At 46.5% G+C, this 25,509-nt stretch overlaps 1 protein-coding gene across 1 annotated transcript in view; it reads right to left on the bottom strand.

Moving 5' to 3' along the window:
• Positions 1–16,146, bottom strand: part of SELENOO (selenoprotein O) — a 147,197-nt gene extending 131,051 nt beyond the window's left edge. The window contains exon 1 of the mRNA XM_069627854.1: positions 15,525–16,146. Within this exon, the coding sequence (XP_069483955.1) occupies positions 15,525–16,069 (545 nt within the window). The 5' untranslated portion in view covers positions 16,070–16,146. The remainder of the gene's footprint in view (positions 1–15,524) is intronic.
• Between the last annotated feature and the right edge of the window lie 9,363 nt (positions 16,147–25,509).

The following is a 25,509-nucleotide window of genomic DNA, read 5'->3' on the forward strand; positions in this document are numbered from 1 at the left end:
CAAGAGGACGATGTAGCCGATTTCAGTGACCTGATGCCTGCTGTGTAACCAGAGCCTGTTCTGACCCTTTCCTTCCATGTGACCTAGGAGTCCCGAAGAGGACTCAGACCCATAGGCTGCTGGGACCCCTCAGTCTTGAGACAACCTGCAAAAAGAGCCATCCCACGAAGTGCTGTGACCTTCCTGGGCTGCAAACCATCAACACCATGGGACCTCGAGCCAGAGTGCTGTGCAATGTCTTCCAAAGTCTGATTTTCGCTGAAACTTTGGTTGACTCCTGCTGGGCCTCAAGAGAGACGATTCAAATCCTTAAGTCACCTCAACAGAGTGCTGGACCAAGAGAATGAAGAGAATCCGACCGACGACAACCGGCCTTCATCTGGTACCTGTAAAAGGGTGTCAAATCCACAATACGCAAGCAGCACAGAGATTCCCTTTTTTGGGGAGCCTTTTCTATCGACTGCTGCTGCAAGTTCCCCATCCAGTGTCCGTTATTTCGTCACCAGAAACAAAAATCCAGAGACGAAGTCCTGTTCTGCCTCATCGTGAAGGCGTTAGTCTGCAAGCCCTTCTTCATTGCTGAGGTACTATGTAGGCTTTGGCAATACTTAACTAAAGGCTTGTGTCGATCCTGTGTGGGTGATTCGTGTGTTTGGGAGTTTGCGATACCGTTCGCCCAGGCCTTATGTTGGAACGCATCCAGGAAGTCTTCTACGAAGTCCCTGAACACTTTCTATTAACATTGAAATCTGTATTTACTTGTTAACGAAAAATCCTCTGGAACTCTGGCTTTCCTGAAACTGAGCCCTATCCTGATCAGCCTACTGTTGGCTCCTAGACCACTAGGGTCCCTCTTCTGCCTCTGAGATCATTCATGCCTCAGAATAGGAAAGAACACCAAGTATGAAAATATTGTGTGGCAAAGTACTTATTTGTAAATGTGTTTGTGTGCAACTATGATTCCTGAAACAGAATAAGTTACAAAGTGTTACTAAGTTCTTACTTACCTTTGAGTTGCTTGCTGCCCCTCTGAAAAGCATAAGTTCTTTACTTACCCTGAACTGAAAAGAGCCCTTCTAAAATAGTCTTAGAGTAATTACTTATCCTAGAGTTGCATTCTGTCCCTCTGAAAAGTACACAAAGTTCCTTACTGACCTTGGAATTGTGTTCCACTCTTCTGAAAAGTATAATTGGTGTAACTATTACTGTAATAGAAATAATGTTAGAGTTTATGACCAATAGGGTTTTACTCACCTTGCATAGCTTCTTGCCATTCTAAATGTGTAGCCTAAGTTCTTATCCATGAGTCACTTACTGCCCATCTGAAATGTATAAGTTATTTACATAACTTTGAGCTGTGTTATGAAAAGTAATCCGAGTCTAACTGTATCCATTCTGAAAGAAGAATAAGTTACATATGTTGCAAAGTTGTTACCTGTTGGGTAGTAGTGAAAGTAATGTATGCAAGTGGCCAGGTATGCTTGCAAAAGTGTCAGTATAACTATAGTATTCCTGAAACAGAATAACATTATAAGTGTTTACCATCAGGGTTTACTCCCTTGAATAGCACACTAATTCCAAAAGTCTACTCATGTGGTTTTATTCCCCATGAATAAATAGATCAATCAATGATAAATAAATCAGTCAATCATTCTGCCATTCTAAATGTGTAACTAGGTTTTACTCGCGTTGAATTGCATAATGCGCTTCAAAGTAAGGTTTATACTTTGGTTTGCATACCATAATATTGTGTTGGTTATTATGATTGTGTTTATGAATAATAATAGTACTTAGCTTTCTAAAGAAGTCTAATTGCCTGTGCATATATAAAATAAACAATGTGTACAATACATCAGTGTTTCTTTGGACCATATGTATACAGCCGTCTCTCCCTCCTAAAATAAGCCGGGCCGCTCCGTCATTGCTAACATCATCTCAGGTAGTACAGCCTTAGACTAAGAGTTGGAGTTTCTGAATTGGCCATGGTATAGCTTCATAAAGCCCCTGGGTGGACTTGAGATAAACTGTCCTAAGAGGGACTGGATTCTCTCAGGCACACTAGAAGACAAATGTGAGCAGAGTTTCAGACTGCTCCTTCACTTCCTGCCTCGGTGGTCTGCACAAAGGGTTCCTGCCGAAGACAAAAGTACAACCAGGACCACCCCCACCCAGGACGACAGAAGGAGGAACAGGAAAAGTCAAGCACACTAAAAATGCTGAAAAACGAAAGCCACCATTCTTGACAGCCTGTATGTAAAAATCACACAAAAGTCAGTAAAGTATGTCCACTGCCACCCGCAATAATAGTAAGCTTGTCACTGTAACAGAAATGTTACAGGAGCAGTCAGAAAGGGGATACTATGCATTTCTCCAGCACTCCACATAGTGTGCTGGTCTCACAATATAAAATATAGAGAGAATGAAAATCCTGCTCTACCTTGAGAACATGTGTTCTGCAAGGTAAATCAAGAGAAAATAAAAAAGGGAAGCCCAAGGGGTAACCCAGCAGCACTGCACAGAAAGTGCTTTGAATTGCAATAGTAAAACGAAGGATGCCAAAAAAGTTATAGGAAAGGATAGATTCAAAAATAGACTATGCAAGTCAGACAAATTACACTGATAAAAAGGGTAAATTAAAGGGTGGGTGGAGGAGGCGGCTGTGGGGGCTCCCACGCACTCTGGAACATAGCAAAAGAATCCACAAGTCCAGCAAAAAGTGCTGGGGGGTTTTCACATGTGAAGGTGATTCAGAATTTAAATGAAACTCTTACCCAACAGTGAGCACCCCAGCCCTTTTGATGGACCACACTAAAACAATTATTTCTTTTTTTTTTTTTTTTTTTTTTTGGAGTCATACTTTCTGCTAAGTTTTTGTCAAAAAATGTGATGTGTGGAAGGTTTTCAATTAATCTGAACCACTGGCACTGCTCTGGGCAACCTTCCACACCACCGTTTTTTAACCCATCTACACCATTGCAAAAGGGGTTCAGCCATATACCCATCAGTCTGAACTGCCACAAACGGGAGCAGCCCAAACTGCTAGGCCACTCTCTGTGCAGGGTGTCCAGTCAAAGTTTCGAAACAATAGTTTAGAATGACAAACATTCTGAAACAAAAGTTTCGAATATATATTTTTTATATTAAAAGTTTTTATTTTAAGTTTGTATAGTAAAATAAGTGTTTAAAAAAAAAAACAGGTTTGGGGGGGGGCCATAAAAAAAAATTCAAAAATAATTCGAAACTCTTTTTTCCAACACTTTTGTGTCCGAACTTTTGTCATTCGAAACTGTGACCATCGAAACAGTCCCTAGAAACCCTGTGCAGTGTTGCTGGGAGCCCCTTAGGGTTCCCCTTTTATTTCATGTTCCCAAGGGCATGGGGATATTTTGTATCTTTTCTATTGTGAGATCAGTACTCCCCCGCCTTATGTGGGCTGCTGGGGGCCTACACTTTATTCCCTTTCTCACCACTCCTGTGCCTTTTTGGCTACAGTGACAAGCTAATCTGAATGGCTGCTGGCAATGGTTTTATCCTACCTACCTTTGTGCCAAGTTTACTCCCAGGCCGTACTCACAGTTGCAGTAGTGCACAGAAGATCACCATTGACCGAAAATTGGGAAGTGTTTTTTTTTTGCCAATTCTAGCTTCTGCCATGCAGGGTGGAGAAGGCATTTGTTTTGACATTTGTCTTTGGTGGGTTCCCATGGGAAAGCTTGCCAGGGCGCCAGTGTGTCTGAGGACAAGAAACAGGGGAGGACTCCAAAACTCTGCTGTTCTTGGTCTTCTGCTGTGCCTGCCTGGAGCCGTTCCAACTGTGAGGCTAGCTGTACTGAAAGCCACCACCCACCGTTTGAATGATGCACGCGTGCCAATTGGCTGGGTTCCTGCATAAGAGGCATGGTGGTTCCTGAGGGTAAGTCAAGCTGACCCTGAAACTGAAGTATCAATGAGGAAGAAGAGTGAAGTTATCCGCAGCCACTTCCAGATGACCCGAGTAGCCTTCTGTGAAATCGATGCTGAGCGGCCCCTTCTTCCAAGTGTCAGGCGATCCCCATAAAGGCTGACTCTCACCCTTAAACTGGTGGGTCAATCAGTCCCAGGATGACCTACATTTCGAGCCATCCCACACCAGCCCGTTACCTTCACCGGCCGCACAACATCCAAAACACTGGCACCTGCAGTGCATCACCTTCCAAAGATCGAATCGTCCCAAAACTTTGGTGGACTCCTTCCAGACCACCAGAGGCAAGATTACACCCCACGTCCCCTCACCAGAGTGCTGGATTCAGAAAGCAAAACGAATCGACAGGGTATTAACAGTTCTTCACTGGGCACCAAATCACAGAACCATGAAGCATCCTTTGCCTGGAGCCACTTCACTACAATGCTGCTACGAAATCCATTCCAGTGTCCCTGCTAGGGAGATTTACCATTTTTATGCTTCATCCACTCGGCTAGTGAGAGCCACAGCATTTCTTTTGCTGGACTTCTGGACCTTTTTCTTTCAAACCTGAATGAGGGGAACCGCCCCCCCCCCCCCATGCATTCTTATTTGCTCCCACTTTTGGAAATCTGTTCTCTGGGTTTAATCTTTACTAGGGAGTCTGCTTTCCTATATATCACTTTAAAAGCACCTGTGTTTAACTTCTGCGGCACATATCACCTTATGTGCAGTGTTGCTGGGAACCCTTTGGGTCCTCCTTTGAGATTCTTTTCTTATCCTTACTAACTACAGTTCTTAAGGATAGAGGGATAAGTTGTACCCTTCCTAAAACTTTATACTATGAGAGATTAGCACACACCACCTTATGTGGAGTGCTAAGGGGATACCCAGTATCCCCTTTTCGCTGATCCTGTGACTTTTCAGTTACATCAACATCCCTATAGTTATGGCTGGTGGCAGTGGATGTGTTCTACCAACAATTGTGCTATTTATTTTACAGCAGACTGTATTCACAGTTTCAGTTATGCACAATAGGGTCATCTATGTTCTAACATTGTGGCCCCTTTGTTTTGGCATTTCTGTCATGGTTAGCCCTTCTTCTACCATTCTGGAAGGTGGAGGTCTGTGGGTGCATTTTGTCTTTCGCAGGATCCCTTGGGTGTCCCTTGCTAGACTCCAGCGTGTTTGGGCAGGCAAGTGGGGGGGGGGGAGTTAGTCACTCGCGTGCTCTTTGTCTGCCACAGTACGTAAAAAGGAAATTCAGAGGAATAGCATTCTCACGCCTAATTGCTAACCTTTGGAACACCATGCCCAAAGAAATTAGAATCACAAAAGACCACATCACCTTCAGGAAGTGACTCAGAACCTGGTTATTCAATGACAAGCGCAAAAGGGAGATCGACAGCAAAAACATCGAAGACCAAAAGAAACACACTAAGAGACACAGTCACAGATAACATTGGAAAAATCAAAGAGGACCAGAGTGCTGCAACACACACCTGCTACCTGCTCATCCCCCGACCACGCCCAACAACTAGAATGATCAATGAAGAGAAGGCCAGCCCAAACGACACAGCTTTAGGGATATCACCCACGTGAGATTTGTGCACCAAAGAAAACCCGAACAGGTAAAGCATTAAAACGTAAGCACCACCCTAACTTTCCCACCACCACAACTAAGGCAGCCCCGTTGAGCACCACATCCTCTATTTAACACCACTGCGCACCCTTTCAGCACCCGACCACACAAAAGGTTCACACCCCACTGCCACGTCTATCCCGAACGAGTGACCGGGAACACACTACAGTACAACCAACCCTCTACCACCAAACCTAAAGGGGAAGTCAGCCACCAAACCCGCAGGAGAAGTAAGCTTCCAGGCCAAGAGAGAATGCAAGATTGACTGACTAACCACAACCAAGAACGTTGATAGATACCAGTCAGTCAAAATGCTTTATTCAGCAATTTTGCCATTGGCATACAAAAACATTTTAAAACATTGCTGCAGAAATCTCACACCTTGAATCCAGGACAAAGCTAGCATTAAAATGTGCATAAGCGTACCATAAAATCCAGTTGACATAATACATAAAAAACAGTTACACAACAGACAAGAGTTTCATACAAAGCCAAGCACGATGAATACATTTGGCAACAAAATAAATATAATTTCAAATGTCAGTCGATCAGCATGGGTCAACTGCATCACAGTATTTTTGATAAGTTGATTCCTAAATAGTTGGATCAAGTACATTCTCAATTCATTATAACTTTCACAGAAGAGTGGGTTGGTTAGTTAGCTTTTCTGTCTTGAAGTGAGGCGCTGAATTTCCATATTTCTAATCAGGTGGGGTGTATGGGCGACTCTGTGTCTATGTCCAGCTCAGGGGCCGTACGACACTCACAGTCCCTTTCCAATATTGGATCCGTTCATATGCATAACCTTTCCCAAGTTGGTCAACCGGCTGCCAACATGGCCCCCGTTTGTATGCGGAGCGGGCAGGCTTTTGTACTTCCCTTGCAGTCTAGCCCAGAAAGCTTTCCTCATCTAGTAGGAAGGCGACATCGCTAAGCCCGGGTTTACTCCCTCCATGTGTTGAGGCCTGCTCGGCATTCATCTTATTCGGTTTCTCATTCATGTTACCGCTCCTACCCCCTTTGGTATGTCACAATGCTAACACTTGCACTTATGTCCAGGGGCAGTGTCTGCCTTCATTCACAACTCTCTTTGGTCCATGCCCCTGCCAGTATCCACAGCTTAATTAGTGTGACAAGTGCTAATGTTCACCCAACTTTATACAGGTATGATCTATAGTAACATTTATCGAGCGGGTGATGGTTGTTTGCTGGGAGTTGGCTAGGCACGCTGGATTCTATCCTTACGGGTGTCGCCACTCTTGTTGTAGTGAGAGTTTCTTTATTCGGTTCTAGATGTTGTTATTGTTGTCCTAGAGTTGTTCACTGGGAGTTGGCTAGGGACACTGGATTATGTACTTACTACAACAAGAGAGACAACAAATGTTTAATAAGAGTTTTTTTATTTGGTTCTAGATGTTGTCATTGTTGTCCTAGATTTTCATCCCTTTCATTGTGTTTCTCGTTTCGTGATTTTGGTTTTTCAGTTTGCATCTGTGGTGTTGAAGAGCCAGGTTTTTATTAATTTTCTGAATTGTAGGTGGTCTTTAGTGTTTCTTATTTCTGTCAGGATGTTCTTCCAGGTTTTTGCAGCCAAGTGGGAGAAGGAGGAGCCCCCATGTTTTTTCTAAAGATAGGGTTTTTCTTCCAGATGGATTTTGTTGCTTGATCTGAGGAGTCTCGTTGGCTTGTAGATTGTTAGTTTCTTTTGCAGGAATTCAGCTCCTTGTCCACTGATTGCTCTGTGTGTTATGCACATTGTTTTGAAGGTGATGCGATATAGGACTGGGAGCCAGTGCAGTGTTTTTAGGGCTGGAGCGATGGTCTCTTCTGGATAGTTTGAGGAGGAGTCTGGCTGCTGCATTTTGGATCTGTTGTAGTTTCTTCATGAGGTATTCTGGTAGCCCGAGATACAGGCTGTTTGCATAGTCAATTCTTGACATGATTAGGGCGACGATTGAGATGTGCAACAGACTCGGAGGCCATACTATAGGCCAGGCAAACTTCAAAGTGACCATCCCTCCAGACGCAAGAAAAGGTCACGACCTGGAGGGTGCCAATCCTTAATTTGATAAATAGGGTACGCACATAGGCTGGAGTTATTAGGTCTAAATAACTCATGACCCAAAATGCATTTTAAAGAGATAATCCAGCCCCGATTTCAGTCTCAAGCACTGGTTTAGGAGGTGTTCCTGATTCTCCCATTTAGCAAGTCGATTGACATCTCTTTCGGCATTGCGTGACATTCCGGGAATTCTTCCAGAGTTCGTCTAGACAGACCAAGCCCAGTTGTTTTACGTGGGTAGGCCATTGAAGAGATCGACCTACCGGATGTCTCACCAAGTCAGAGAGGGCCTGCTTGGTACTTTCCCCAACACTGGTGAGCCCCAAAGCCACACACAATAGAAGACTGGTGTCCAGGCCAGTTGGTGGTTTATGGGGTCAAAGCCACAAAATGTATTTGTCAGCCATGCCCAGTTTTGAACCATTACATTGGCCCCATAGTTCAACTCCATACAAAACCGCTGATGTGACCTGGATGGTGTAAATATCAATGGCGGGTAAAACCACTTGCTCACCATGAGATACACAAAAAAAAAAGGCACCCACCATTGTTCTTCTCCAGAATAGACTGCAACCTACTGGACTGACCAGCCCATGACCCAGTGTTGGAGAATCTACCCCCAACTAGTCATAGTATGGGACCTGTTCCAAAACATTGCCCTCTACTTCTAGTCTCAGGGTCCTACCCCAAGACCTCCTTGGCCTAAACACCATCACCCTGGCCTTATTTCTATTGAGGGTTAGTCCTAGTTGGAAGCACTTACTAGTAACACACTGCAGATCCCCATGGGGGACGTAGATCATAAAATGGAGACATCTGCAAAGAATAGGGCTGGAAAACCATCAGCACTGATTTTCGGTATTTGTATTTTTGCATTTATCTGCAGCACACATAACCCATAGGTATCTAGGCGCTAGTTTCATTGTGGGAGGGCAGGTTATTTATAACAAGCTGGTTTATTTCCACGCGCTGGTCCGGGAGTCGAACCTGTGTTTGCTCAGCGTGGTATTGCTTCCAAGACCCGCACGTTGCCACAGAGCTATCCTGGGTAAATCTAAGATCCCCCTCCCACATTCCACCATTAGATGCTGAATAATCTCATGTATATATAAACAAAACAGAAGCCCGGCAGTGACACACCCTTGCTGCACGGCTCGGTCTATGGGAAAACAGTCAGTGGTTTCTCCCAACGGCCCCATCTCATAGTAGTTGTGTTATTTCAATAGAGTTGGACAATGATGGATACCAACTGGCAAGGCAACCCCCTATTCAGCAGAACCTGCTATAACTTTGCCCTGGGTACACTGTCAAAAGCAGTTTGGAGTGTACTTCTGCAGAACCATGGACAGGCGGAAGTAATGATCTACTGTGCTCAACCCTTTCTGAAACTGAGCCTGAAGGTGCCAAATAAGGCCCCTTTCTATCACCCTAATGTGGAATTGTTGTAGTCATCACCTTGGCAAACAATTTCCCAGAGGCATTGAGAAGGGAAATCGGTCTGTAGTTCCTCGGTTTTTCTTTCCACCTCTTTTAGTAAATGGGTATGATCTTTGCACAACGCCATAACTCAGGGACCTTGTTAAGGCAAACCACTGCTTGAAACAACCTAGTTAGTACAGGTACCCAGACATCATGCTCATCTTTCCAGAGGTCAACAGGGATTTTGTCCAGGCCTTGTGCCTTATGGCTTTTTGTGCGCAGTAGTGCCTTATTCACGGCCATCAGGGTAATAGTAATGTGTTGCCCACCATGATTAAATGATATGATATCCAGTCCATTTCAAGTGGGCTCTCTATCAAGAGACTTTCAAGGTCATCCTCCTTCTGGTACAGGCCTCGGAAATGAAGGAGTCTTTCCTCTGCTGTAATCATACAGCAGAGGGTGTTGTCTTTTGAGTCTTTGCGGTTCACAACTATGGACCAGAAACCCTTACAGTCTTTGCTTATGGCCATCTCCCTAAGATCATCACACTTCAATTTGAGAAAGTCTGACTTTCACCCCTTCACCAAGTTTTTGTAGTTGCTCCTCTTCAGTTGGAGTGTTTCCTTATCCACCGTCAGCTATATGTATACAAGTTAATTCACTATTAATCACAATAGTTTGTGTCCAACACAGCATATTGACTTCTTTTGAAAAATTGTATTGAGTTGAAGGATTTTCAACGTTTCAATTGCCAATCCTGATTCATTGCCAGACTCTAATCTTTCCCAAAATGATGATGTAGATATCCACCAATTCCCATCTACAAATCTTGTGAATTTCTTTATTCTAAGTTTTTCAGTTCCTGCACACTCTTTCATTAGATGTTTTAATAATTGTGTATATTTTTCAGGGCAGAAGTTACATTTTTTATCTGCATGGGTCTCCTAGTATCTTATGTGCAATATTTCTCTAGTTTATAGTAGATTGAGGCGAAACCTCAAGAATTCCGTTCTCCGGTATGAATCCAGGAAGCATCTCAGATATCTGGGACACCATGCTATGGGCTTATCTTTTAGCAACAATGATTGAAATACTCAAGCCACGTATCTCGGAGATGTGTTGATCCAGTCTGTCTTCTTAGCAGATTCTTTCACTTTCATTGGATTCTGCAATAAAGTTGCTTCTTCTTTCTCACACTTTAGCAGAATTTCAGATGCATGTAATTTAAGATCTTTCAAACCTTTCAACAGGCGACCATTTGCAGGCTACTATACTGGTAAACCAAGGGCTAAGCCCTGAGGTCAGTCTGTCGTACTCGACCATGATTTCACCATCCCCACGATTATGTTCACTGAAATTCTTAATGCAAGGGAGAATCAAGGTATATTGCATACTTCAGACCCGCGGTCGTAACGTCCCATTTGACAGCACGCCCACCGTTCCCACTTATTCCAATTGGTATGGCAGAAATGATAGATCTTTGACTCTTACCTGACCATCTTACTTTTAACTGGAGGGGTCTGTGGTCACTGTCCATCCGATCTACTATGGAGAATTCTTCCACTGCCTCCCAGTCACCCATTTCCACCAGGAAATAATCTATCTTAGAGGACCATTGTGGTCCAAAAAACATATTTCCTCCCGGCCTATCCTCTAAACGTCTACCATTACAAGCCCTCAGGTTTAACACGTATAAAATCTGGGCTGTCTACAGAGCATGTTTATGAGTCCGCACAGGAAGACTCGATTCTAGAAGCGGGATCTCCCAAGCCACATCATCCCATATTCCCTCCATTCCTTTTAGCGGTTCGAAATGGATGTTAACTTCTACTCCCACAATAATGTGGAGGTGGCCAGACACCGACGATTACCACTAACTCATGCAATTGGGTCAAAGTAGCCAGCGGGTTAATTCCATAAGGCCTGTTATAGACATTGAAGATAAGCAAGTCCCTCTGCGTTAGTGCCGATTCTCAACTGTAAATCAGCTGAGCTTTGACTGCTTATCTTAGTCTGCCAGCTAGACTGTATTGCCACGATGTTCAGCAGCCCTCCCCCACGACTGAAATCTGGCCCCTTTTTTCACTGGGATGTTAAATGCCTTGAACCCCCTGCATCTCAATGGGTTCCAGGGCCCAGGTTTCCTGGATACAAACGTTCTCATTTGACAAGACAAAAGCAACCCACTCAGGGTCCATCAGATGCCTACATTCCAAAAAAAGCATTTTGGTGCCTCTTGGGCTAGTAAGGATTAAGGGTGAGATGTCAATCCACCTCATCTAGGTCTTCTCCCCTAAATGGCAAGTCCTGGCTCCAGGGGCCATACGATCTCCATAGAGGCATTTGTCTACTGGCTCAGGCAATGCCAATCTCAGGGAGATTAATGGCACCCGCGGGGGGTAACTTCTCGCTTCTATTGATGGTAACCCCTCTACCAGTTTAGAGTACTTAGAACCAATCCAATATAGACCCTCCGGTTGAAGGCCATGTTTACGCTAGAGGCCCCAACAAGATCATCTCTGATGATAGAGCCACAGCCCTTCATGTGCCGTATCCAGTGTATGCTCTTATTAGAGAGTGCTCATTTTCAAATAAAACAGGACTTTAATTTTGGAATGTTGCACATGAAAATCGATTTGGGATGTTGGTTATTTTGGAAGCTAGGGTCCGTGGAGGCACCATCCATCATACATGAAGGTGGATAGGAGGCCAGGCTACCCGTGCTTAGGTTACAGGGTGGGCGAGTAGTCGCATGGTTAATATCAGTAATGGGCTTAGCCCACTGTACATCCTTCGCCGCTCACAATCTGAATGGATAGCAGGACCCCCCCCCCCAACCTTACGGTTGACCAGCTTGTGCTGAGGCAGTGATGCAAGGCCCCCACTGCCCCTTACCCAACTCCACACTTGTGCCCCCCCCTTACTAGACTGTAATTTACCTAATTCCATCAATAGCTCATTAAAATTACCTCACCAGTCACATTTACAATGCGGACCAGGTTGATCAGACTGCAGAATTGCTAGCTCTAACCCCACTGGAGGCTTTATTGTTTCTTGGGTTTCACGGCAATAATTCAGCCACAGTTTCCCAGGGTTTAGACTCCTTTCCTTTTCCATCCCTAATGACTAATGTCAGATTCCAACTCTCAGGCAAAGCGCCAGTATCTAAAGGAGAAAATCTATTGTGTAAACTGACTTTGGGTGCAATCACAATACTTCCACAGTTATAGCAGCTGTACAGTCCTCAGTTAGCCCCACATCGGAGACCTTCCACTGTTCTAACATATGAGACAGAGACATAGGTGTGGTTATAATTGTTTCAAGATTAGATATGCATTTGGCCACAGGATCATCTCGTTCTACAAAATCCACACTCTAGGCAGCTTGGGGGTAAACTTCAATCAGAGTACCCCCCCACACGCCCATGGGCCCCCAACAAGTTAGGGCAGTGAACCGGGAGAAAGTAATTAGTCCCTCCATCCCCAATAAACTTGGCTAAGGGGTCCACTTTGTTTTTATTCCTAACTCCAGGGACATATTGTGGGCCTCATTACCCCAGATACGGGCAGCTTGCTTTTCATCCCACACCTCGATATCACCCATAGCCTTACTTCCCCATCCCTAACAACAGTTAGTATTAACCATAGTGTGGACAGGTGTAGCTAAATCCCTTTGGTCTAGTTCATGCAATAACCCTTCCATTTCATTCATTAAAACGTGAACTTCTTTGATGGGCTCAAAGAATTTATAGATCTTTTTGGCACCTGCCCCTGGCGAAATGGTAGTGGTTGCCTTACACGTAACCATCCTGTAACCTTTGAAATCCCTTCAAAATCTCTTTGGGATCACTCTTGGTCAATATTTATATACCTGCACGTTCCACAGTAAGGGTCAAATAGACCTGTGCAAAGTGTGCAAGAACGCAGATATAAAAGAATGGCTTATCAAATCAGCAGTACTACTGGTGTGCAATTCATACGGGCTAGACTCTGCAACTAATAAGGATAAAAACAGCTAAGAACAAGTCACTGATTAAGAAACCGGGAATCACGCCTATTCAGGTGTTCAAAATAAGCAGCCAAAAATCCATAAAAACTCAGTAGATAGGACCGTTAAACATTAAACTCGGGCTAAAAATAAAACACAACAAAAATCGCCAGTGTGCCAATTTCCCAGGTGGGCAGGGAGCGCCAAACGGCTCGAGGAGCTGCGTTGTCCTCTCCTTTACCCCTGCCCCATCCATAGCCTACCAAATCACTGGCTCGTCTTGGCTCCAAGCTCTGTGACTTTTCAACACAGGAATTCTTAGTCATATAGCAGCGTGTGGGTTCGTAGGGCATATAGGCGATTTAAAACTTAGAAGCACGAATGAACTGCCACCTGACTCACGGTGCAGTGTGGCAACTGATCTACTCAAGCACTGTTGCTAGTAGTTCAGAGTACAAAAAATTAGTGCTCCAACGGCTATAACACAGTAATGACAGACCAGGGATGGTCATAACGGGACAGTCCCGATAATCTTTGATCTGCCACTTCGCCTCTCCACACTCCTGAACACTTCCAAATCGCAGGTTACGAGAATTGTAGACAGCACGACATAGCGTAGTAGCTAGAGGTAAGAGCACTATGAAGGGGTGATCATAGTACCGTAGGACAACCGTGGAACAGTCTCTCGATCAAATAACAGATCAAATAGCTATAGCAATGGCTATTGATAACAGGCAGGACTTCTCCAGTTGTACCCTTGGGTTCCATAGGATTCAGGCCTATTAGGCTAAATTGCACTGTTTGGGGGCACAAATGTGAGCACGGTCGCAACCAGGGGTGCGAAGACCAAGAGAAGAAAAGCAATGAAAGCAGTAACACAGAGCCCAGAACCTTGGGTCCCGCAGATTAAAAAAGCATAGGCATGACTGCTAACAGGCACCATGGACTGCAAGCTGGCTACAGGGTGCGTTATGCACTCACTGCTCACCGCACACTGCACGCGCAGGTAAGGACAGAAGAGCCAGCAGGGAGGGTCAGTTTAGTAAAACATACATAACAGAGCAGGGCAGTCAAGGCCGACCTGGGTCCCTTTCTGGATGAACCTTTAAAGACAGGATTCTTATTCCTGTTACTCCACTTACCCTCCCAGGGCAACGACACTGTCAACCTCTTTCCGAGATCTGTCCGCGGAAAGCACAGAGAGGCACAACTTTGACCAACTTTGTCAATGAGCAGGACGCCAAGGGCAGCTCTGTAAGGAGGTACTAGAGGAAGGGACCGAATGACGTACGGAACCCATGTCAAGCCGCACCGCAGCTACCCTGAGGCCGCTTCCGACACGAATCTCAGAACCCATAGCTACCATTAAGCTGCAACCAAAGACTCACACCAGAGGCATCATGAAACCAACCAACTTACTGACCAACTTCCCACTCCTCCTACATAACCAATGCCACTACACAAACACACAGAGAATTAATCTAATGCTCACACCCTAACAACTATCTTGAGATCTGGAAACAACACTAGAGGGAAAACCCCTGCATATAGTCCATAAAGCCATCAACTCCTTGTGGCTACAACTAACCAGTGCGCATTACCACAAAACCCCACCCTAACACATACTTACACCGAACACAAACACTAGCACACATCCTGAGGCACTGAGTCCGACCCATACGGTTCCAAAACACAGACCTCCCAAACCAACTCTCACATGCAAGACAGCGTTCACAGACACCATATCCTTCTGTTTCTGAACTGATCTTATCCCCGCTAACACACCCAGCCATCTTCTTGCAGAGCCATGTAAGCGCCTGGAGACTGCTCTTGGGTGGTACCGGTGCGTGGTATAAATCAACACATCTTTCTTTGGCCTACATGTATACTATAAAAGTGATTGTACCTCCCAAGAGAACTTCCACCCTGCTAAGATAACGCTGGCTGCTCAACCATTGCTAGCAACAAAACTTGTGTGGTTCAGGCCTATACTAAGAGTTGGAGCCCTTGTCTCAAGTGCAAGTCTTATAAAGTCCTACCTAAGGTGGATGTGTGTCAAGCTCTCCAACAGGTGGCACTCACCGACATGCCACTTCCCCACCACATGCCTCTGCCCACTACATTATATGTAAGTATTTAGTCAAATTGTTTAAAGTGGCCAACCAAATTGCCGAGTTTCAAAAGAAAGTCAATGGCACACCTTGTGACTGGGGTATGGTTCTGGTTTATAATGAATCTGCTTTTATTGGACGGCACCATCATTGGAATCAATGAAATAAATAAATAACATCTCAAGGCAAGCACCATCGTTGGCTACAATTGAAATATGTAATAAAACGTAAGGGGGCTCTTGGGACATCTTTTATGACATTTCTAGGCAAGTGTATTGTCGGTGTGTGGAAAGTGCATCACATTCACAGTAATAACAGGAAACGGGGAGCCATGATTCCGGCGTTGCGGGCTGGACTTGCCTGGAGTAAGGGGTCAGGCCCGCGCCCTTGAGCTGCACCTCCCAGCGCTCCCCCCGGGGGCCCAGCACCTCCCCCAGGTACATGGCGGCCCCGTCCCCCAGCTGCCCGGCGAAGCTGCCGAACTGGTGGCCGCAGTAGCAGTGCGCGGCGGGCTCGGCGCAGGGCGGGAGGCGGCAGCCGCTCAGGAAGAGCGCGGCCTCGGCCTCCCGCAGCGCGCCCGCCTCCAGCCCCAGCAGGGCCAGCGCCGGGCCCGACAGCGCCACCACGCGAGGCCGCTCCAGCGGGGCCGGCCGCACCCGGGAGAAGCAGGCGCCCGGCACCTGGCGCGGCCGCCGGGCCTCCTCGCCCTCCCCGGAGCCGGGCTCCACGGGCAGCGAGCGCAGGGCCAGGTTATCGAAGCGGAGGGAGCCGAAGGGCCCGGCGCGCTGCATGGCGGCCGCGGGCAGGCCGCTGGAGAGACGGCTGGTCCAGGCGGCGGCGCGGGCGAGGCGGCGGCGGCTCCGGAACAGCCGAGGGAAGCGCAGGCCCAGCAGCGCCGCGGCCATGCAGAACCCACAGCCCGACTCTGGCTGCCGCTGCGCACTTTAGCAGCCCATCCGCCACTGTGTGCGGCGTTATGCAAGCGGCCTGTGTTTTGGGTTGTTTTCCAAATGCGGCTGGGCTTACTTCAAGCCCCAACCGTAAACACAGCCTGGTTGCATATTCCTGAAATAGAACAAGTATGGAACAGCTACTGGCAAAGCCAATAGGGTTGCTTTCTGTATAATAAATGTGTATTGTGTTTTAACAGTTGCCAGCCTGTGCTAGATACATCACAAACATGATGTCTGCCCTCTGGCATGCATTCCTTGTAAAGCAGTTCACTTTATTTACTAGGTTTGCCAATAAAATGTGAAGGTACTCTCATATGCCAGTTAAAGCTGTGAAATGCTTATATAATTTTTTTAAGCACCATGCAAATGTCACCATACAATTTGAAGGTACTCTCATCTTATGTCAGGTATTGCTGTTAAATTCTTATATTATTTTCAAAGCACTATGATATGATATTTATAACGCGCTTAAGGTTTCTAAGCACAGACCCGGGGATCAAACCTGTGTTGCTCCGTTTCATCTTGCTTCCAAGGTGAGCACTTTGCCCCTGAACTATCCTCCCGAGACAAATGTCACCAACTTTATTACCATAACTGAACTCACCCACTATGCAGCCAGTTTATACATGGCACAAACCCATGTATTTCAATGGGATCCCACCCACCAAACTCAAAATCACACGATTTCACCCTCCTTGTCATCTCAAAAGTTTGAGAGGTATGTACTACCTAAGGGATCTGAATGTATTAACCTTAGAAGCATCAAGGTCCAAGTCAGCCCGACCAAGAGCCATGGATGTGACTTCCAGCTCCACAGCGATGACAGCGGCAAGCGCTTAATTACCTTCCTATCCTGTCCAGAGGCGATGGACAATGGTAAGGCTGACACAGGGAATTGGAGAGGTGGCAATATTTATTCCCTTTCAAATGTTACACAATGAGCTGTCAGCTAAATACCCACCTTGATGTGTCTCCTGCCGAGTAATGATCTTCCTGTTCCATGTTCCCCTTTATAGTGTCCCCTGGCTGTGTGCTTTCTACACAAGCCCCTCTGAGGACCAACTTCACTTCAAGAATAGGTGAGGTTACCCCCAAGTTCTACCTGGGTTCAGATCCGCTGGATGAACACAACATCTCCCCCCTCTTTCAGCGGAAAACTTCCACTTCACATCTCTTCACGATATGATATGGCATTTATAATGCGCCTGTACAAAAGTGTTTCTAGGCGAGACAAGACAAGGTGGGGGAGGGGAACAGGGGGAGGACAAAACAACACTCTTACTAGGCCTTGTGTCATTCAGATCGTGCAAGTGCAGGGGAAGGGGGAAAGGGGGGGGTTGAAGGTAATCAAAGTGCAGTCAGCAGGTGGCTAAGTGCAGGTGATCAGGAAGTGCAGCCAGCAGGTGGCTAAGTGCAGGTAATCGGGAAGTGCAGCCAGCAGGTGGCTAAGTGCAGGTTATCGGGAAGTGCAGCCAGCAGCTGGCTCATAAGTGCAGAGCGAGGGGACTGTAGGGTTACAGATACAGACCACAAGTGCTGGGGAGCCAAGAGGCAGTGAGAGGTGAAACTGGACAGGCAGGGACCTGGGCCCAAGTTCAGAGGGTGGAGTGCGCGGAGCAGATGGGTCATCAGAATGGGAGAGGAAGAGAGAAAGCGGAAGAGGAAAGTTTTCATTTGCTTCCGGAACCAGAGATGGTTCTGCTCAAGTCTGAGCGAGGCAGGGAGGCTGCTCCAGAGGGAGGCCCCAGCTGAAGAAAGAGATCTGTGCCCAACTCTCTGCTTGGAAAAGTGACTGACCCTCAGAGACAAGCCATCTTGTTCAGGACTATAAAAAGTGCAGCCACCATTTTGGGTCAATGGTGACCCTTGTGTCACCTACCACAGCCGCAATGACAGCCTGTGATAAAAGTTCACAAAAATTAGTGTAAAAGGTATACTGCCACCAGCCTAAAAAGAGGGACTTGTCACAGTAACTAAAACGTTACTGGCGAAGTGAAAAAAGGGATACCTTTCCCCTCAGTACTCCACATAAGGTGGAGGGTGCTGATCTCAAAAAGAAAGTGCAGGTAGGATATAAAGAACCCCCTGCCTTGGTGACAGGGTGTTACCTAAGGGGCAATAAAGAAACATTACAGTGGAAGCTCTAGGAGCTTCGAGTAACACTGCCCAGAAAGGGCTGTGTGGTACTTCAGTAACATGCAAATGCCAGAAAAGATGGAGGAAAGCACGACTCCAAAACAATATACCAAAAAGAGGGAGAAAGGGTTCATCCAAGAGTCCAGCAAAAAGCGCTGGGGGTGTCACAGGGGGCGGGATTTCACTCAAGAAGGACAATCTACTCAAACGCTGTTGCAGACAGGCAGTCAAGCCGTTGATTAGTGTGGCACAGAGGAGCAACGTGGCACATTATGCCTGCGGCAGGTTTTCCGGGTAGTGGGCGGGGGGGTGCGAAGCCATGCTGTTGCTTGGGCAGTGGTGCGCATTGGGCATCAACCAACCTCATTCCGCTTCCCTACTTCCTGCATGGCCTGCTAGCTCAGCAGGCACGACCATTAATTCAGTGCTCCATTGCTCTAGGTTGCAAGGTCTTTGTCCCTTCCCCTTGTCACCAGTTGTCATGTCCAGTGGCATCAAACAAAGCAAAGGCCGAGAAGAGGTTCGAAAGAAAGAGAATATTTCTTCTATTTGTAATGCTAAAATATAAGCAAGAACCCAAGCCTCCACCTTGCCAAATCTCCCGCCAAGGAATGCCCCCCTGTCGCATTCATTCCCCTCTAGCCGCTGGCTTGGTGCTTTCTAGCAAAGTCCCTCCGAGGGCAACCTTCACCACAGAAACCAGCGAGGTTCGCCCCTGGCTCTGACTGGGTACACGTGCCTAGGATGGTTACAGCCCTCCCCACATTGAGAGCGGAAGACAATCGATAGTTCGCACAGATAAGGTACAGGATTCAGGGCACAACCCCAATGGCAGAGTTCCTACAGCATCCGGGTAAACCTGTGACCACACAGTGACAATGGCACTCACTGTTTAATACCTACATAGAAGCTATGGGTGGCCAGACCTCCAAACCAGCCCAAAAGAAAGCCATCGTAAATAACCATGAAGCCGAGAGAAAGACAATTAGTGAAAGCCTTCCCGATGGCGCGCCACCAAATCCAAGGGAGGATTGTGATTGGTAGGCTGAAGCAGTCAACAGATTATATAAGAAAGCAGCCAGCTAAGAACGATTGCGTAAGAGGCCTTGGGCAATGATCTGTCATGTGACATTCTGGCATCATTTCGGACATGCTCGCAATGCAGGGATTTAGAAATACAGAAGACAATGTTGAGATTAAGCAATACTACACTGTGCGGAGTAAGCTGCTGAAGATACCTCAGCAAAATACAAACTCCTGTAATTCACGTCACTTCATGGAGGGGCAACGAGGGGCAGGAGTATCCGCAGGAGCTTCGGGGAGCGCAGGCGCGGTGGCTCCAGTCACTCTGCGAATAAGATGCTAAAGGAAAGGCCATTCCACCAAGTCGCCAAGTTTGCAACATTTCAAGCAGTAAAACCACATAAGAAATAGAAGAACCAGTCGTGTTGTCAGTACAACACTCGAAAGCAGTGGTCGAAGTGAGCGGGAACGCTCGATAGCGGTGTTCCACAACTTTTATTGTTTACTGTTAACACTACTTTTTGCACCCATTTTCACCATTCGGGAACTGTTCTTTATGAAGTTAAAGCACGCTTCTCTGCTTTACCACCGGATATCAGTTGCAGCTAAACTGAAATCTATTTCAACTAATTGGCTGTCAACCCGCATGACTGCAACCCTTGAAAAATGTGTTGCACGTTGCTCCTTTCCTTCCTACTCTGTCCCTGCCGCAGTCACAGAGTCACAGTTCCACTACTTTTTTGGTACACGTGGCAGGACCACACAAGGGAAGACAACCCGATGGGAGTTAAAGTAGACGCGCTAGGCCAATGCCAACATTAACCTGTTCCTTTTTGCCTCTAGCAACACCCACTTGCCACCCTATTCCTGTATGTCGAACCTCCAGACATGACCAGTTACCAACTGTATTTACATTCCCCTTTCCCGGATAATACTGAGAAAAGAGCTGAAGTAATGAAGATCATTAGGACCGGAAAGCAAACGCTGAGCTCTAGATGTTAGAAAAGGTTAACAGTTGTTGGGACATTTAAAAACACCACACCTGGAGAGAAAGAGAGACTCGCTACTCCCTACGTCTGTCGGGATATGGAAGGAGAGCAGGCTGCAGTGCGGAGCAGAGAAGCTGCTTGAGGTGCAGTCTGGAAAGTCTAGAAGTGGAAGGTTTGCTGTGCTTGTGCCATGGACAGCAGGAGTCGTCAGGTGAAGTAGGGGAACTGGAGAGCAGACGAGAAACCATTGCAGCCGGCAAGCAAGCCGCAGCGAAAATAGTGAGACGCGAAGGACGCTGAAGAAGCCGACGGAAACCAAGAAGACCAGAGACTAAGGTTGGGATTCCAGGGCACTTTGTGATGGATGCCGCATACCATTGATGAACCTGGTAAGCCCAAACAAGGAAACTAGTACACCGGGGTGATTGAGCAAAGAGACTAAGACGAAGGAAGGGTGGTCGCTGACCCAATATATGAAAAGTATAATGAAAGAATCTTGGAGCTATATAAAAGAGAAGGTGATTACTGATGGCAAGTACGAGCCTGGGACCTGCACGCAAATACGGAACTGAATCAGAAAGTCCTGGCAGGAGAGTAAACCAGGCATATAGCGAAGTTTGGCACCCTCACCCCAAGTGAAGAAATAAGAAAGTGCTGGCAGGAGAGTAAACCAGGCATACAGCGAGTCTGGGACCCCGAACCCAAGTGACAAAATAAGAAAGTCCTGGCAGGAGAGTAAACCAGGCAGACAGCGAGTCTGGGATCCTCACCCAATTGACCAAATAACAAAATCCTGGCAGGAGAGCAAACCAGCCATACAGCAATTATGGGATCGCAACCAATCAAGATAGCTAAACTTGGAAAAGGGGGAAAGCAGTTTCCCAAAATGTGTGGAATCTAGGGCAAGGGAGTCTCGCTCCCCTTTTTGCTGTGGGAAAGTAAAATAAAAACAGCTCTGGGGATGAAGAATACCCCTTGAGCCTGGGAATTGTGAAGTCTGTAAACTGTGGAAAACTCAAGGAAACTCAGGGAAGTCATAGCCCTTTAGAGTATAGTTTTTTTTATTAAGTGCATTTGGTTACATTAGTGACCTTTTTACAGTTCACACAACATACAAAACTTACATTATACTCTTGTTTGATAAATAAAAACCAATAAAATATATCCCCATAAAATTCATAATATAGAAGATAACATTATTTTCATTCCAACAAACCTTAAAAATAATATAACTAAAATGACAAGAAGAATGAAAAAAGGAGAATCTTTAACACTACACTCTAAGGCTAACATCCTGGCGGCCCGTTGCCATACATGAAAGGCTTCTGTAGCAATCACCAAAGACCGTGCTCCATAAATTGTACTCCAAAATTGATCAGAAGTATAGAAATAAAATGTGCTGTAGGCCTCGTCATGCTCCAAACTGAGGACGTCACATTGTATCAGAATGTGTCATGACGTTTCTATCTGTTTGGAGCACAGTCAGCAGAGCCTTTCAACCCTAGGTATGCCCACCCAAGTCCCTGTGTTTTCCAGGACAGGGAGAGTATGTAATCGGACAGCAAGAATACATCTAATCAAGATTGATAACCAGAGCTTTATCAAATAAGATTTCAGAGTGCCTAGAGAAAAAACCTGATGCAAATAAGTCTCAAACTTGCGCAGGCCTGGTAGATGATTCATGGCAACCCCCGGTTCATGGTACTTGGACTTCTCTATTTTCTCTAAATTAAAGTCCAACCATGACTCGGGGACTCTATGCACATCAATCTGTGCAAGAGGAGACTTTACCATCAACTCCAAATCCCTATACCAAATACTTTTGGAAAATCTTCTAGCACGTTCAACAACCCGACTCAACAGCGTATCATCACCTGAGGAACCATAATGCATTTTGTCCAAAACTAGCATGCTGCAACTTTCCGAAGTGTTAGAAGAGAGGGCACACCCAGTTCTAACCTTATCGCCCCCACATAGACACTGCCTGGTAGAGCCAGCAAAGGCTGCAAGACGTTTGCTTCAAGTTTGGGCAGCCAGTCCACAGCTCTTAACGGGAAAATCTCCAGTGCATGGAGTATGCCTGGTATAATTGAGGATCTGTAAGCAATCATGTTTGCCTCGATGGAACGCCCCGCCCCCACCATGGGCATCAATAATTCTTTTGAGAGTGAGCCAGTTATACCAGGCCCTATGAGATATCCCATCAGCCAAACAGAACGATCAGAGCGAGGCCCTAATGGGGACTCCCAAATACTTATACTGTACAATCTTTCTAGCTTGGCCCGACCTAGCTTCCAGACAAATGAGCGTTCCCCACAGACCCCTTTTCCACAGCTCATTATTTTTGTTTTTAATGCATTTGGGCTGACACCATGATTTTTTTCAAAGACATGGAGAGCATCAAGAGACCTCTGCAGGCCTACTGGAGTGCGGTCCAGAATCACTGTGTCAACAGCATACGTAAGGCAGGGAATAGAATTGCTGCCGTACCACAGCGGTTGGTTTTTAACAGCCCTCAGTACAAAGGGCAGCTCAGATATCTAAAGGGGTGCCAGAGGACAACTCTGCTTCAGCCCTCGCTCAATGGTGAACGGTCCAGACAACTCCCCCTCTTGGGACGACCTAACCCTGAACTTCTTATCACTATAAAGTGCATTGATGAAGTACAGGAGCGAGGAGTCTATACCCCACGTGCCATCTTTTCCCATAGTTTTGCTCTAATGACACTGTCGAAAGCGGCCAAATAGTCAATGAAGCATAAGTAGAACGCTGCTCCTGAGTAGCGCTGTGTGTCCAAGATCAGAGTTAGCAAGGTCCATAGTGAGTGGGTGATCCCGCAACCTTTTCTGAAGCCGGTCTGCTGAAAGTTCAGCGGGACTGCTCCCTGACCCACGCGGGTAGGAGCTCCAATAACAAGTTGTCAAATAACTTGGAGCTACGATCCAACATTGCCAAGAGCCTGTAATTAGATGGTCGGTTACGCGGCCCCTTCTTATTAACAGGATTAAGGATTGAGGATTTCCAGTTGGGAGGTATGACCCCGGATTCGTATATCTGAGTGAATAACAACTGAAGAAATGAAGCCCAGCGTTGCAGATCACCCTTTAGGACCAGATTACACAGTCCATCGGGGCCAATGGCCTTGGAAGCCTTTGACCTGGAGTGGAGATACAAACCACCAAGACTGCCTCCCTGATATGTCGACCAACCACTGCGTCTGACATGGGCTTTACTCCCTCCATCACATCGGGTTCCCCCTTCCCCGTACAAAGGCTCAATGAAATACCCCATTGCTCTTCTGAGATGTCTGAGAGCTCCCTGGATCCCTCAACTGCCCTTGGGCTGCAGATAAGCTGCCAAAACTTCTTAGAATCATGTGTCTTAATCAGGTGGTTTATGTTTCCAACTTGCATTATTCATCAAGACTCTATACCCCTTCAGCCAACTCTTGTAGCTTGCCCTGGCTATCGATAGAACTTTCCTCCTCCCCGTTATAGTGTGGTTTCCCTTTACTTTGCGTACCGCCGCATTCAATTCTTTTTTATTTTTATTAGACAAAGATGACACGGGACCTAGTCAGCCGATTATGCTTATGTAGGTATCTGTGATCACTCGGGCCAAACAGCGCCTGCAGATTCCCCAAGTCCCCCTTACATTTCCCCAAGATCTCGATTTCGTCACAACCACTTTGCCTCAAGGACACATTTAATTTTTCGATGTTACCTGCTGACCACTGTAGCCTGTTCCCGTGACAATTAACCACGAGGTTACAGAACAATTTGTCCTTTCATGCTACTTGTGGCCCCAGGCAATTCATGATCATCCTCCGAAGATCACTGGCTGCTGTAAACCTGGACTTGAGTTCTGGACTACGTCTACTTAGTCGGGGATTGATGAAAATAAAGTCAATGGAGCTACTATGCTGACCACTGGACCACATGCCCTGTTTTTCGCCCCCGTTGACTCCCAGGGTTGAGACATCAAACTTGGGGAGTCCACCCCTTCATGGCATATCCCCACAGCCCGCTCCCCCTGCTTTTGCTCCCCGGCATTATACTATTGGTACTGCCTGTAATCAGCATTACAGTCCCCTGACAAAATGATTAATCCATGAAGGAACTGCATTTACCAAAAACGCAGAGTTTCGACCACCACATCTATGAACTCAGATGTCAAGACACCTCCTGGCGGGTCGTATAAAGTGGCCATCAAGATCTCTTGGCCAGGCCAGAGATTTTTCAAACGCACAGCCAGGAAGTTTCCATACGGCCTACAGGTAGAGGATTCAGAAATATTATAAGCCGCTTTAGCACCAATAAACAAACCACCCTTTGGACAGCCCCTCAGCGGGGGCAGGGAGGGACGGGAAAGTATTTTATCGTATAACCGTCCAGATCAAAGGACAAGCTTAGCCAGGTCTTCTGTATACAGAAGCACTGAATCTTCAGTAAAACTGCCAGGGACTCAGGGTTACTTAGAAAAGAGTTATAGCCCCTAGAGTTGCAGGATATCAGGCAAAAATGACCTGCCTCCTCTTGCAGTAGCGGTCAGCACACTTGACGGCCAACCCGAAGCCATTGAACCTGCTGTTTTCCTTCCATTTCATTTACTCCCGTTAAAAGATGAACGGATTGTGTGATGAGCTATATTGAGCAGTTTGCCTAGAAGGATGAAATACCATCATTCCAAAAACCAACTGATATAGTGCCTCAACGTTACTACAGGTACATTCTACCATAACCGATGGGATAAAAGTGACTAAAGAGCAATTCACTACACTCTCCATAGGTGGTAGCTCCAGTTTCTGTATGCCCTCTTTAGCCAAGTCTCCTTGTTTGCTTCATGTTCGGCCATGGATAAGCGAAGTCAACTGGTGCCCCATCTCCACTGTTAGTACGTCCTTTGATGGCCTGTGTGGATTGTGCTGCACCCCTGACAACCTTGTGACATACACACTAGGCCCTTTGTGACGAGAGCAGATGACCCTTCATACTAGGGGTTTGTGGAGGGGGAAGAGGATGCAGGGATGCCGTGCCAGTATTAACTAGGCCCTGGGTCAAAGGCGGCAGTTGGAGGGGAGGGAGGGAATTGTCCCGGGGAGAGGGGGACTGATAAACCCTCCATTGAAGGTGGCTGCTTCAACAACCCTGAGGTAGTCTTTGATTCGGCCTCCCCGGTAGGTTGGTCAAGCCAACCATCCAAAGGGCCCCGTAAACAAACCCTCGTACATCTCCATTATCCGTC

This window comes from Ambystoma mexicanum, chromosome 12 (assembly GCF_040938575.1).
Source record: "Ambystoma mexicanum isolate Mex_15411 chromosome 12, UKY_AmexF1_1, whole genome shotgun sequence".
Taxonomy (NCBI): domain Eukaryota; kingdom Metazoa; phylum Chordata; class Amphibia; order Caudata; family Ambystomatidae; genus Ambystoma; species Ambystoma mexicanum.